Consider the following 13,369-nt stretch of genomic DNA (forward strand, 5'->3'; position numbering starts at 1 on the left):
CCTCCTCACAAGGCTCCTGACCACCCCTTCCTGGAACAGCCTCACCCCTGGGGGCCTGGGTCATTCTTTCCTATTGCCCATTGTGTCCGCCTCAGAGCACTCAACACAATTATCTTCTTTTTATCTTACTCATTCTTGTCTGTCTCTTCACACTAGAATTTTGGCCCACAGGTATTAAAACCTTAGGCCTTACTTTTATAGGTTGTATCCTCAAGGCCTAAAACACTAGGTATGGGGCGCCTGGGTGGCTCAGTCGTTAAGCGTCTGCCTTCAGCTCAGGTCATGATCCCGGGGTCCTGGGATCGAGTCCCACATCGGGCTCCCTGCTCGGCGGGAAGCCTGCTTCTCCCTCTCTCACTCCCCTGCTTGTGTTCCGTCTCTCGCTGTGTCTCTCTCTGTCACATAAATAAAATCTTTAAAAAAAAAAAAAACACTAGATATCATATTTGAGCGGTAGATATTAATTAAATAACATGGAAGAATTACTGTTAGATTTGTTAGATGTAATAATGACATTTTATTTCTTCTTTTTTTAAGTCTGTTAAAGACACATACTTAAGTATCTATAGATGAAATTACGTGAGGGATTTATACTTCAAAATACCAGGGTGGAAAAGGGGTGAGGAGTGCGGGAGGATATAGATACAGCAAGATTAGTCATGTATTAAGAACCGTTGAAATTGAGTGGGGAGTGTATGTAGTTCATTATACTGTTCTCTACTTTGGAATATGTGTGGAGATTTCTCTAATAAAATCTTAAATCTAAATGGAAAAATGGAACAGGTAATAGTTCATGTATTTAATTGAGTATTTATTTGATCTTGAGGTACAGAAAGCCTTTCTAAGTAAAATCTCAAAGGGGGAAAAAACCCACAAAGCATTAATTTTAAAGCTAAATAAAATGAGATGCTCATTTAGTTTATCACGTTAGCGATGATTCAAAGCAGGCCACGGATGAGAACCCCTCTGACACACTGGCTTATCTACCGTAAAGAAAAAGAAGTTTTATCATTTGTAATTATTTTGTACTTATTTAAAGAACTTTTACATGATGCTTACAGTCATCTTGTACAAATATTAAAAGGAAAATAAGTAAAGTGATTTGGTCATGGTGAGCCTAAAACTTCGTACCTGCAGGCCCAATTCCCTTGAGTCACTCTGATTCAAAGTCTGCGACCAATGACCATCTTTGTCTTCTATCCATGTATCAGTATGCATCTGTGGAATTAATTATCAATTAATTTTATAACACAGTGTTTAGGAAGGTTAGGCCTTCGTCTTTATACACACATTCACAGAGTAATTAAAGAAAAGCCTCTTCCGTAAGAGGAGCTCAGCAAGGAAGTTTGGGAGGCAACTCTACAAAGTATGTACTATTCTCTGGAATCCCACAGGAACATCGGTAACACGATAAAAAAAAAAAAGGAATGGGCGCCTGGGTGGCTCAGTTGGTTAAGCGACTGCCTTCGGCTCAGGTCATGATCCTGGAGTCCCGGGATCGAGTCCCGCATCGGGCTCCCTGCTCGGCGGGGAGTCTGCTTCTCCCTCTCCTGCTCTCTGTCTCTCATTCTCTCTCTCTCTCAAATAAATAAATAAAATCTTAAAAAAAAAAAAAAAAAGGAACAACAATTTTTTAGGGAATTTTTCTTTGGGTGGTCTGCTTCTGAGTTTATATCCTGGTGACATTTCCAGGAAAACCAACTTGAAACTCAGGCTTACAGTTTGCCTTCAGGTTCTTCAGATATGAGAGTTACAGAAACTAATAGACTTAAAAAGTAGTCTTAAAGGAAAGTTGATGCCCCCTTTCCTCTTCCCAGTCCTACTTTCTGAACCTCTATATAAATTAGACAGTAATAGAGTCTAGTGGTCTATATGCCACGGCAAAAATGGAGCAATAAATGAATAAATAAATGTCTCGAGAAGGAATGAGTAGATTCATTTCTTAGAGTTCTTTTTACATTTTTATTTTACCTTACTTGCATTGTGATTTAAATATCTTATCTTTAAGGGAGGCATCAGTATGAAAAGCGTGGGTAAGTCTCGGTGTTACCTATGAAATGTGAAATTAAAACGGTCTTGTAGAAATTCAAACAAATTTCCTGAGTTTTTGTCTACAAGGGATTCCTGAATCTAATCAAGGCATAATTTTAAAATTAAAACAATTAGCCTTGACAATCAAAGTGTAAACAAAATATACCATACAGATTTACTGACTGAATGATGGTCTGAAGCCTTTAGCCAGCGGTGAGAATGAGCATCATATCCTAGTCAGGATCTTACATTCCTAACTTCAGTCTTACCTCGTGATTTTCTAAGTCACAGGACTTTGTGGTTTATGATATAAAAATAAAAAATAGGTGAAGCCCACCAGAAATGGGCATTAAATATCCTAAAAAGTATTAATAGCTAACTTGAGCTATGTAAATGATTAAGGCCACAGAACCCAAACTTCTGGCATATTATATCAAAAAGAAAAGGTGGGACTCTGTCTGCTACTCAGTAAATGAGCCAAACAAAAATTATCTTGAAAAACAAAGGAACCCAGTGGACTTGAAAGTACTCTAGCCACTATTGAAAGCAGATCCACGTGGCTTACAGCTGCCAAGGCATGACAAAGATCATCCCTATCCTCCAGCCATGGGGCAAGGACGCTGCCATATTAGAAAGAAGTTAAGTCTAGACTCAGTGGGATGCAGAGAAGAGAGCCTGGCTTAGCAGGCTTCCAGAGAGGAAGCTTCGTCCCTGTGCCACCAAAAAATGTGGACCAGACGTGGAGGACCCTCGAGTGTCCTAATTACCTATATATAGTATTCAAGACTTTGAAAAGCAGAACAGCAAGGAGTATCATGGAAGAGCATCACCTGAAAGGTCTGAATTCACTTGAAGGAATGAGCCATTCTCCGAATCCCTGCAGGCAAGGGACACAGGCTAGAAAGATGGAGAGAGGGGTGGCTACTTTTCGGCCAGGTCCTGACACACGGCACCACCATCTAAGAGACTGCAGGAGTGCTCAAATTATAGCCAGGAGGAGAAGCAGATCATCAACACTGTTGGGGAAATGCTTTAATTAGTCTCCAAGCAGATCACTTTGCTGCCGGAAGGCAAAATAAGGACAGTCCACCATCTTAACAAACACTTCGCTATCTGTTCTTCCCCTCTCATGAGTCTTCAATGGAGGGAGTCAATCCCTAGCTGCAAGAAAATCAATGTGTTCAGCCTGAGTCAAATTATATGAGAGATGCTCTCCCTGATGCAGAGTCCCTGTCCTAGCTAGACATGTAATATGGATCTTTTTGGATGAGGTGAGTTAGAATACCATCACTAACGGGCAAAGGGGTTCACAATCAAAAACAAAGGAAGCAAATACTCTACCATCAAAAGTAGTTTTGAAATAAGAAAAATGTATACCTTAATGATACTAAGTAATACGCACAGGGCAACTTTGCAATTTGGTTTCTAGCTTATCGACTGACCTGAAATAAACTGATTGCCCCCGACGACTAGCAGCTACCATCTGAGGGGCCAGCGTATTTCCCTTTGCTTCTCATAGGAACATGGGATTTTTTGAATCATCACTCACACAGCTGACCAAAATGCTCCCAGAAAGCATAAGCTATGAACGATTGAAATCCCACCTGCATCCTTTCAGCATTCAGAGGTCAAAATGCCCTTAGAGCCAGAGAACTATCAAATTGGATGTCTCGACTTTTACAGAGGTAAAAACTACAAACCAGGAATGCTGAGTGTCTTATCCAAGGGCACAGCTAGTCCTAATTCCCAGCCAAGTGCTAGTCCCACTACATCATGATGCCAAACTCAAATGAAATCAATGAAAAGAGATTTGTAAACTCGAGAAGAGTAATACGATGAGATGCGTGAAACCCAGAGAATGCCAAAGTGATGGATGCCAAAGGGAGTGTGGCCACTGTCCTAGGCCATTCACAGACCCTAGAACAAGCATGTCTGGAAGTAAGGAACTGTCCATTTCCCTAACTATGACAGCAGGGGAGAGACATGGTCTATGAAAGACACAAGTCATCGAACGTTACCAATGAGTGAAATTCTTCGTAAATACGCCATTTCCCTGGGAGAAAAATGAGAGAGTGACAAAAATAAATACAGCCAAATCCCATGATGGCCCCATTTAAAAATATATTTATAGACTAGAAAACATCGAGACAATTTAACAGGCCCCAAGTAAATTCTATGGTAGGCCCACAAGGAGGGAGGCCCCAGCCTATGGAAACCAGGGAAGAGATGAAAGGAGGCACAGCGGGAAGGATTACCAAGGTTTACTCAGGAAGGAATGTTGTTGTTTTGTTTTGCTTTTTCTCAAAAATGCATGTAGCCATCCATCTATCCATCCAGCACTAAGAACTGACCCAACCTAGAACACTACACAATTGCTGAGAGTGGCTGTTTCTTCTCAAGCAACCATCTGACCTTTGATTTCAATGCTGATAGCCAGAGGTGAGTAAAGAGAAAAAACTAATCCTTCAAGGCATGATCTTTTCCAAAAGTGCTCACCCCTTATCTCCCACACATTGAGACTGTGTTGAAGATTATACACACACACACACACAAACACAAACACACACACACACGCCACAATGGACAAGAACGGTCTCTTTTCAACTCATAGGTTATCACTAACTCGTATTAATTCTCTTGTCTATATGGACAACAACAAAAAAGGTATGGTCAGGGTAGGAAAGGAGGCCATCGCAAGAAGAGGAGAAACAGACTTCTTTCTGCAAGAGGAGACGAAATGGGCGAGAAACAGGTGTTACCATGTTTGTTGTGGTGAACACATCAGAAAACAACCAAAATGAGCCTGTCTTTGTCAACCACCGAGATCTGCTCGTTTTGTTAGCTAATGAAACCATGTGCTAACCTTTAGATTAAACCTATGGTAGATTAAGCCTTCCTCCCTGACCTCAAGAGGTTTGCCTTGATGTCTGATCAAACAGACTTGGATGTTTATCAGCATCCACGGTTAAGGGACACACATTTATAACCTTAAAATAAGAGCTGGACATGCCACGTTTTCCTTCAATCTCCAGAGCCTCAAAGCACTCTTTTTGTTCTATTTTCTTGCCCAAAGTTCCTACAATAATAACATGGTATGTGTGGTACCTGATCATTCATAAACCTTGTCCTTTAATTTATTTAGCAGTAAGCACGTACCAAGCACTGCATGCTAGACACCAAGCCAGGCACTGGCATTACAGAGATGGGCCAAGAGTCTGGCACGAGCACAGGGACCAGAGATGTGATGCTTACAGGGAGGAGTGAGGGGCCACAGCAGACCGCCCGAGGGACCGTGGGGTGCTGAGGCATGGAATCTTTGCTGGAGGAGGTCAGAAAGGGCTGAGAAACGCGAAGGATGAACAGATGTTTGTCAGGCGGAATCTGACAAACATGAACACCTAGGTGCTCTTAACAGCCCTATAAAGTAGGTGTTACTATCCGCACAGCAACTCTAAGTAGGCGCTACTATCCTCATTTTACAGTGAAGAAACAGGAAGTTTAAAGAGGTTAAATGATTCGCCCCCTTAAGTTACAAAGTAAATGGCACTAGCGTGACCCCGTTAACACAGCAAGGCTCTTGAATCAGAGGCCTTGTCTTCTTCACCATGGTAATTCCAATATACCTAGAATACCCTAGGTGCTCAGTAAGTATGTGTTCAATTAATCCGAGTCACCGGACTCCATATCCCATGTTATTTTGGCTACATCCCAGCAAAGTAACCAAGAAAGATTCAGATAAACATAAAAGAGCTGTCCATCTGCTTAAGAAACAAGAAAGAGGTCTTCATGTAGGCCCATCATTTCAGGCCAAAAGCAGAGTATATGTGTATATGCATGTATATATGCATGTATGTATGTTTCCAGAGAGTAGAGATATGTATGCTACCTTATTCAGAGCCAGGAAAGAACTTGGATTTTCAGTAGTGTTTCAGTTTAGCCATGTAATTACTGGCAGAGAAAGAGAGAGTGGAGGGGGGAGGCAAGAAAGGGAAGGTTCCTCACAAAGCCAGACCCATCTATCTTCTTTCAAAGGCAGGAACTGGAATTGATCTGTGATAGCTTTTCCTGTCTTACAGGAACATCCAGAGAGCCACAGAGCCTTTGTAGGGAGGAGCATATGACTCCTTTTAGTTCATTTTGTTTTGGATTTAAGTTTAAGCAAAAACTCAATTTAAAAACCAAACCACTGCAACTCATGTATAACTTAAGATTCTGAATTCACAACTAAAAATAAAAAACTCCATGTTGTTCCCTGCATAAGCACACTTCTAACAACCTGACTACATCTGACAATACTGCAGATATGCATCACCCTCAGAGTCCTGCAGAGTCTTATGAACTGATGAGAAGGATCTGGGGAGCAACAGACACCAAATTAATCAAAGACATATTCTGTTTTCTACATGTTCCTTCATTCAACAATCATTTATTATGGAACACCAACTCTATACCCAACCCTGTGGTCACAGGCACAAAATCAAGATGAGGCCCTCACTTAATGGACTTATTGTCAAGTGATGGATACAAAGAGGCAATCACAAGATAATGGGATGAAAGTTTCAAAATAGGTGTTACGAGGGTACAGGAGAAAGACATCTCACTCAGACCCAGGAAGTCCAGGAAAAGACTCCTGGGGAGTGAGACCTGAAGATGAATAGTCCGTTGGGAGAAGAAAGACAGAGGAATCTCTCAGGAAGAGGAAGACCAGGAGAGGAGAGGATGACACCTTCCTGGGAGTGGGTAAAAGGGAGTCCCAGCGAATGAGACGAGGGACAGATCACACAGGGCAACAGGCCTTGTCAGGCTTAGCTGGGCTTTCACCTGAGGGCAACAGGGAGCGATGGGAACCATGTGGGAAAGCGTGATGACAGGGGACCGAGGGGAGGGACAGCAGACTGAGTAGTGCTTCTATCGCTCCTGCATCCCAGGCTGAGAATAACCGAGGAGGGCATGACGTTTGTGTGCTGCCCACATCACCTTAACCAAGGACAGCTCGCAGTCACCCCCAAGCCATCGCCCAGCCAGGGGCCCACTCCAAACTAACGAGGAAAGTGACACAAACAAGCAGTGAGTGGCCAGACACTGTGACGAGAAACACAGCGCAAGGAGTGAGACAGAAAATTTCCACTTGGCTTTGAGGGCTTTTTCTTGATGGCACTATTTCATTTAACCATTTCTAGGTACACCTACCTCCTTAACTACGTTTTTCTAGGAAGAAAAAAAAAGCCCCATGTCTTAGCTTCAAATTAACATTTCCCTTAAATGCACAATGTATGCTAACTAACTTCAGAGGGCTGTATCGTGATGTTTGGAAGAGTGCATTTTTCAAAGGACTGAAATGTACAGACGTCCCTGCTCGGTGATATATAATACTTTTCAAATATATATCACTACAACTAAAGGACTTCCAAGGGCTTTTCTTGTTTGCTTGCTTGCTTGATTTTTGCCCTTTGTAGCACAAGTACAGATGCCTGTCTTCTACAAGGTCCTCTCTGAATGCCTTCTGGGCGGTTGTGGGATCAATGTAAAAAGACCTGGGAGCTGCAGGTACTTTGGGGCAACAGAATACCTTACAAAAAGATCCCAATCTTCCTGCTTCTTGTGGTAATAAACTTTTACAGGTTGAAAAACTAGGCTCACTACTGTGGCTACCACTAGGTCTCTAACTATAAATAAACGTGTGCACACCAGGGGGTAAGGCCTGCCCAGGGAGCTGAAGGGGGCCGAGCTGTACCTACACAGCCCATAATACATCGGATGCCCTCAGCAAAAGCCGCAGGCTCCCTCCGGCATTAGGAGGGCTGTGGCCCTCATCAGATTACCACCAGGCTCCCGACCACTCTGAGTAAGGCAGGGACACAGCCCCAGGCCTCCTGAGCATCAGCCCAGCTCCTGGCTGCCGGAGAACATGGGAGAAGGGAGAGAGAGGAGGCCGAGCTGTCTTCCCCTGCACCCCACCCTGGTCTCCATCATCACTCCGGGAGATGGACATTCATGCGCTCCTGGAAAAGAGCAGCAGGAAGCAGCTGGTTCCAAATGCAGGGTTGCACAACCAGGTCATCATGGGGAAAACACCAAAAACAAACCTAAAAAATCCCCTAGGCCCAGAGCCACAGCGCACATTTTAACAGGGCCACAGAAGGTGCCGGACAAAGGGTGTTTCCATTTTCTCTGGCCGTCTTCTGCATCTCTCATTACATTAACAAGTTTGTCTCCTCCCTGGATTATAAACGCTCGAGAGCAGGCACTCTATGTCAGCTTTTGGAATCCTCCAACTTGGAGATAGGGTATTACTTGACAAAAATCCCTCTTTAAAACAAAACAAAACAAAAAAAACAACTATTTTTTTCACTTCAAAAACCTGAGCTTCCCTTCCTAGGTCACCAGCTGGCCATGGGCTCTCTGGCCCAGAATTCCTGCTTTCCCTCTTCCTCCACACACCCCTCTGAGCATCCTCTGGCATTTTGTATAGCTACATCCCATGGCCTATGGAACTAGCAAGCAAGGAGTTCCCAAAACTCAAGGCGAGAAAGGAAGGAAGTTAACGATCCGGCCACGCGAGCACACGCTCTTTATTGTTTGCTGGATTCCACACATTGTACTTGCTGCGGTGGTCTGCCAGTCCCCAAGGGGCATGTCAAATATGCATCCCTGTGCCCTTGTACCTTTTAGAGCAAGGTGGAACAGAGGCCATTCTTTGTGAGTAAAGACAAATTCTCTGGGACATAGATTTGCATTGGCAGAAGAAGAAAAACAACACCTGTTTCAACCAAATTCCATAATATGGCCCTTCCATTCCTGAGTTTTATTCCTGAACTGTACTCACAACAGTCGTGAATCACTGCCAAATCCCAGTTTAGAGACCACGGGCCATCGTCTGAGCGGGCAGGGAAAGGAAAAAAGATCATTCTAACAAGAGTCACTGGCAACATCTGGCCAGGATCAAACACAGGACCATTAGGAAAGAAAACAAAGGAAAATGGAGTACAGCAATAAAATGCAACAAGCTCTCTTATGGAAGAGATAAACCCATGTTTCTGGGACAATACAACTATACTACGTGGAGGGCTGGGGAGGAGAAACACTGATTTGTGAAGGAATGCATTCACTCATTCACACGCCCTAAAGTTCCTCTAATCACTGCCCATCAGACACCTCGATATTTGAACTTTGTATGACTCCAAAGTTCAAGAGCTGATTTTACTGCCTTTTCACATGTAGTGCCAACTCTTCCAAGCCTCCCCTCTGTTACTGAGGCAGCACAAGGTTCACTCTGCCAGCAGCGGTTTCCTTTGGATACCGAGGCATCCTTTCTTTTATTCGGGGCGGCGATCAGAGCCTTGTCTCCCACAGCAGCCCCTGGTCAGTAGCCACTTTCCTCACACGCATCCCCACACTGTCGCTCAGCAGAGTGCACTCCTCTCACATCCTGCCCCCCGCCGCCCCTTGCACGCGCCCGCCCCACCTGCTTCAGAAGGCTGCCCCTTCCACAGTGGGGACCAGCCCCCTCTCACGCACCCGCCCCGGAGCCCCTGCAGAGCCACAGACGGCCTGCCGAGAGATGGCAGCCACGCAGACGCCCGGCTCCAGCAGCTGAAACACACTCCCGTCCCCTTCTGTCACTGAGTGTTCAAGTTCAAGGTTAGTGAGAAGTGCCAGGTTTGGGCGTCTGCAAAGTCCGCTAGTAGGTTATAAGGCTAAGGGAATCAAGAGGGCTGTCTGATTACACAGCCTCCCCCGCAACACTAGGATGGCAATAACGTTTGTCCCTGGCTAAGTCAGGGTTTCCCCACAACACATCTGGTGTGGGCTCCCCAGTGTTCTGAGCCAGCCTCTTCACCACCTTCTTCCCTCACCTCAAGGACATCTTACTGCCACTCTCAAGCTCGATACTGCTGAGTGGCCCCTTTCCTTAAGACATGGTAACTGTAATAGCGAACATTTCCTACCAGTGACCCCACCGTGAATATGTGGTAAGGGCCAGTGAGATTTCAATAAGGTGGTTGTTTGCTACGGGTAGCATGGTTTATGGGCTCTGCTGCTGATTCCGTCTTAAACTCTCCTTTAGCTCTGCATTTTGTTGAATAACGCTGTATATTATATGCAAGCTTTGATTCACCCCATTAACAGAGAACAATCGTATTAGCCATATGAGTCTGAGTTCCCATGTTACTTAATTGCTACACTGCTGTGTTAACGAAGTTAGGAGGGGGTTTGGCAGGAGTGTAGATCACCTTCATGTTCAGATATTTGTGGTTTTATTTTTTCTTTTGCCAGCTTGCCTCTCTGTTTCAATTGCCTACCATCTGCCTTTGAACAATCTAAGTGCGAGCAGATAGATTTTATTTGGAGGATGAAATGCTTTGAGCTCATCCTAGAAAAGCATTTTCATATTCTGGTGTTCAGGGCATTCGCTGTTTAATAGGATCTCAAAGGCGATTCGGTTTGGGGTGGGAGTTAGTTCCTTCCTATAGTCAAAGTACACTGTGAAATAAAAACCTTGTGATCACATTTTTCAGCAAAAGGAAACAGGGTGGTCAAGGGGTCGGCATGAACCTCTCACCTTAAAATGAACCCTGAAACACCCAATGGAAGTGCAGGTGGCAAGACAGGGGAGTGGATGTTGTGTTATGTATAGGGTCTATTTCCTACTCCACTGTCCGTAATTCACTCTGAACTAAAAAAAAAAAAATCCAAACATGAAGCATTCAAGAGCTTCTGAGTTTGTGGTTTTCTTTATATGACCAAAAACACCCAAATGAAAACACCCAAAGGAAAAGCAGATATGTTCACTTAGATCACCTGGTTGATAAAAAACAAAAACAAAACAGAAAAACTTCCCACAAATTAGAGTGATGTGACGTGAATCTGTTATTTCGAAAATAAAGCCTAAAATAAAACCAACGACTGAATTAAAAATCAGTAAACTGGTTGGGAGTCAAAAGACCAGGGTTCTAGCTGGAGCCTAAATTCCTAAAAACTGTAGCTCTAAATGTCTACATTCTGTTTTTCTAACGACTATCCTCTGAATTACAAGTGCTCGGCAGTCAGAACGGATTGGATAGACATCACGCCGCCGCTTTTCCCCATCCTTTAATTGTGACAGTGGACCCAAAGCCTGCACAACACACCTAGGTTTAATGAAAGAGTCAAAGAAACAAGGCTTCCAACCCGAGCCCGCATAAACAACTCTGACTGGAGCAAGAATCCCCATTTTCTACCCCCACCTCTAATCCCCACTGGCTCCCAAGTCTGAGCTGGTAAGTCCTCATGGTTTTGGAATAGCTGTGGGGCCTAAAACTGAATTCCAAAAAAAAAAAAAAAAATTACAAATCAACAGCTCTCTCCTCCTTTTCAGGACCACTGAGATACAAGTTGGGGGAAGTGGGGGGTGGGGGTGGGGTATGGTTCCTGCCCTGGGAAGCAGAAATCCACCATAACCTTTATGGTTTGGGTTATTCCCACCACTTCTTACTTCTTAGAAGCAAGGCCCATAAGGAAAAGCAAGAAAAACCCACAAGCCCTGCTCGCTCACCTACCCTCTCCAAAAAGCATACATGATTTTAAGAAAGTGCAAGGGACTCTTTGTTTTATTATACATGATTAAAACCCAGAAAAAGACATTTTGGTTTTTTTGTTTAAAGATGTTATTTTTAAGCAATCTCTGCACCCAATATGGGGCTCAAACTTACAACCCTGAGATCAAGAGTCGCACGCTCTACCAACTGAACCAGCCGGGCGCCCCCTTAAGAGAACGTTTTTAAAACCCAACAAGGCAAGTTTCAAAGTGCAATGCTTACAGAAGCGTCATGCTTTAGGTGGAACAAAATCTCACCTACTCACCTAACCATAATAAAGCTATTAAAGGCCACTTCTCATTTACAAAGAGGGAATTAGCATGTATGTCTGCCCTGGTCTTAAAACTGATCCTATAAGCTACCTCCCTAAATCTTCTCCCCATTATTTTTAGAAGAGTGAGAACTTCTCTGCTTTCATTCCTAAAATGATGTTGCTCTTTCATGGAGTATGACTCAAACAGAATTCCCTCAATTCCTTCTATCTATTCCCAGAACAGGGTATGTTGCAAACAGGATGAAACTATCCTTATAGCAAGAAATCTTACAAATGGGTAGTGATAAAGCGTCAGAGGATATGGCTACCTCAGTAGAAGTCTGAATAGGAAAGCCTATTTAAAGAAACACAGTTTCGCTACTTAAATACAGCATGGTACACATTATAAACTCTGCTATAAAACCAGAAAATTATAATTCCCAATAGGCTAAAACCGCAAAGTAACAGATCATCAGCACTAGAACTCTTAACATACAGAAATTAATTATCAGTTGTTGAAATTAAAGCAATAATTATAATAATTTCTAAGTCCACTACTTGAAAAACTTTTACATTTAAACTGTTTCTCACCCAAACTGAGACCTACATAAATTACCAAGATGAGAGTAACTTTTAAGCTTTTACTCCATTAGAACCTCATGAACTACTTCTCTCCATAAAGCTGGAATTATTATTACACCAAGAGCTGCCCTAAATCTACTTTTCTTCCCATATTTCCAAAGGGCATGCTTGAAATAAGTGCCAAAGGCTCACTATTATGTCCATTTAGCAAATTTTGGTAATGAAAACTGGTGTAATCTCTAATTAACAAGAATATCAGTGTTGCCCAAAGAACAAGAAAAACTTACAGGGAAAAAGGAAATAATAAACTACAAAATGAGCAAACCGAGGTGAACCATTAAGGACTAAAACAGGAATTTGGGGAAGGAACATAAATGGGTTTGCATCATGAAAAAGCACAAAGGAGGTGAGAACCGGAACATTAGAGTCCACAGTCCTGGGGATGAGCAAACCTGTTTTTGGGGAGGTCACCTCGGCACCTCCTGTTTTGAAGGTTCACAAGCCAGACATTCGGTGTGGGAGGGCGATACCTTCCATTTTGGGGAATATGAAGGAATGCATGATGAAATGAAGGAGAAACAAATTAATTTTATTGTAACAAAGAAAAAGAAGATTCACATCTGAACAGAATAAGGAAAGTGCGCCCCAAAATAACTTTACTGAGGTGAAGGGAAAACAAAGACCGGAGGAAGATGAGGAGGGAACCAGGGAGACGTGGGGAAGTGAATGGTAAAGCTAAGTAGGCTAATAATAGAGACAGAAGGAAGGAGTGCACCGCAGGAGATAGAAACGCAGAGGAAGACGAGCAGGCGGGTCGGCCTGCGAAGCACTAGTAATTATCCGGCTGCACAAGCAGCAGCACAGGCAGGGCCTTAAGAAGGAAAGAGGAAGGGCGCCTGGGTGGCTCAGTTGGTTAAGCGACTGC

At 43.5% G+C, this 13,369-nt stretch overlaps 1 protein-coding gene across 5 annotated transcripts in view; it reads right to left on the bottom strand.

Moving 5' to 3' along the window:
• ETV6 (ETS variant transcription factor 6) overlaps positions 1-13,369 on the bottom strand; it is a 239,829-nt gene that overhangs the window by 208,529 nt on the left and 17,931 nt on the right. For 2 of the 5 annotated variants that reach the window (XM_064591559.1, XM_064591558.1), the window contains exon 2: positions 1,132-1,218. The exons of the other annotated variants lie outside the window; for them this stretch is intronic. In XM_064591559.1, coding sequence (XP_064447629.1) covers positions 1,132-1,218 — 87 coding nt within the window. The remainder of the gene's footprint in view (positions 1-1,131; positions 1,219-13,369) is intronic. 5 annotated transcript variants of the gene reach the window in all.

The sequence above is a fragment of the Mirounga angustirostris genome, unplaced genomic scaffold (assembly GCF_029215605.1).
Source record: "Mirounga angustirostris isolate CCGP_5_RB_7025 unplaced genomic scaffold, mMirAng1.0.hap1 SCAF_5, whole genome shotgun sequence".
Classification (NCBI taxonomy): Eukaryota; Metazoa; Chordata; class Mammalia; order Carnivora; family Phocidae; genus Mirounga; species Mirounga angustirostris.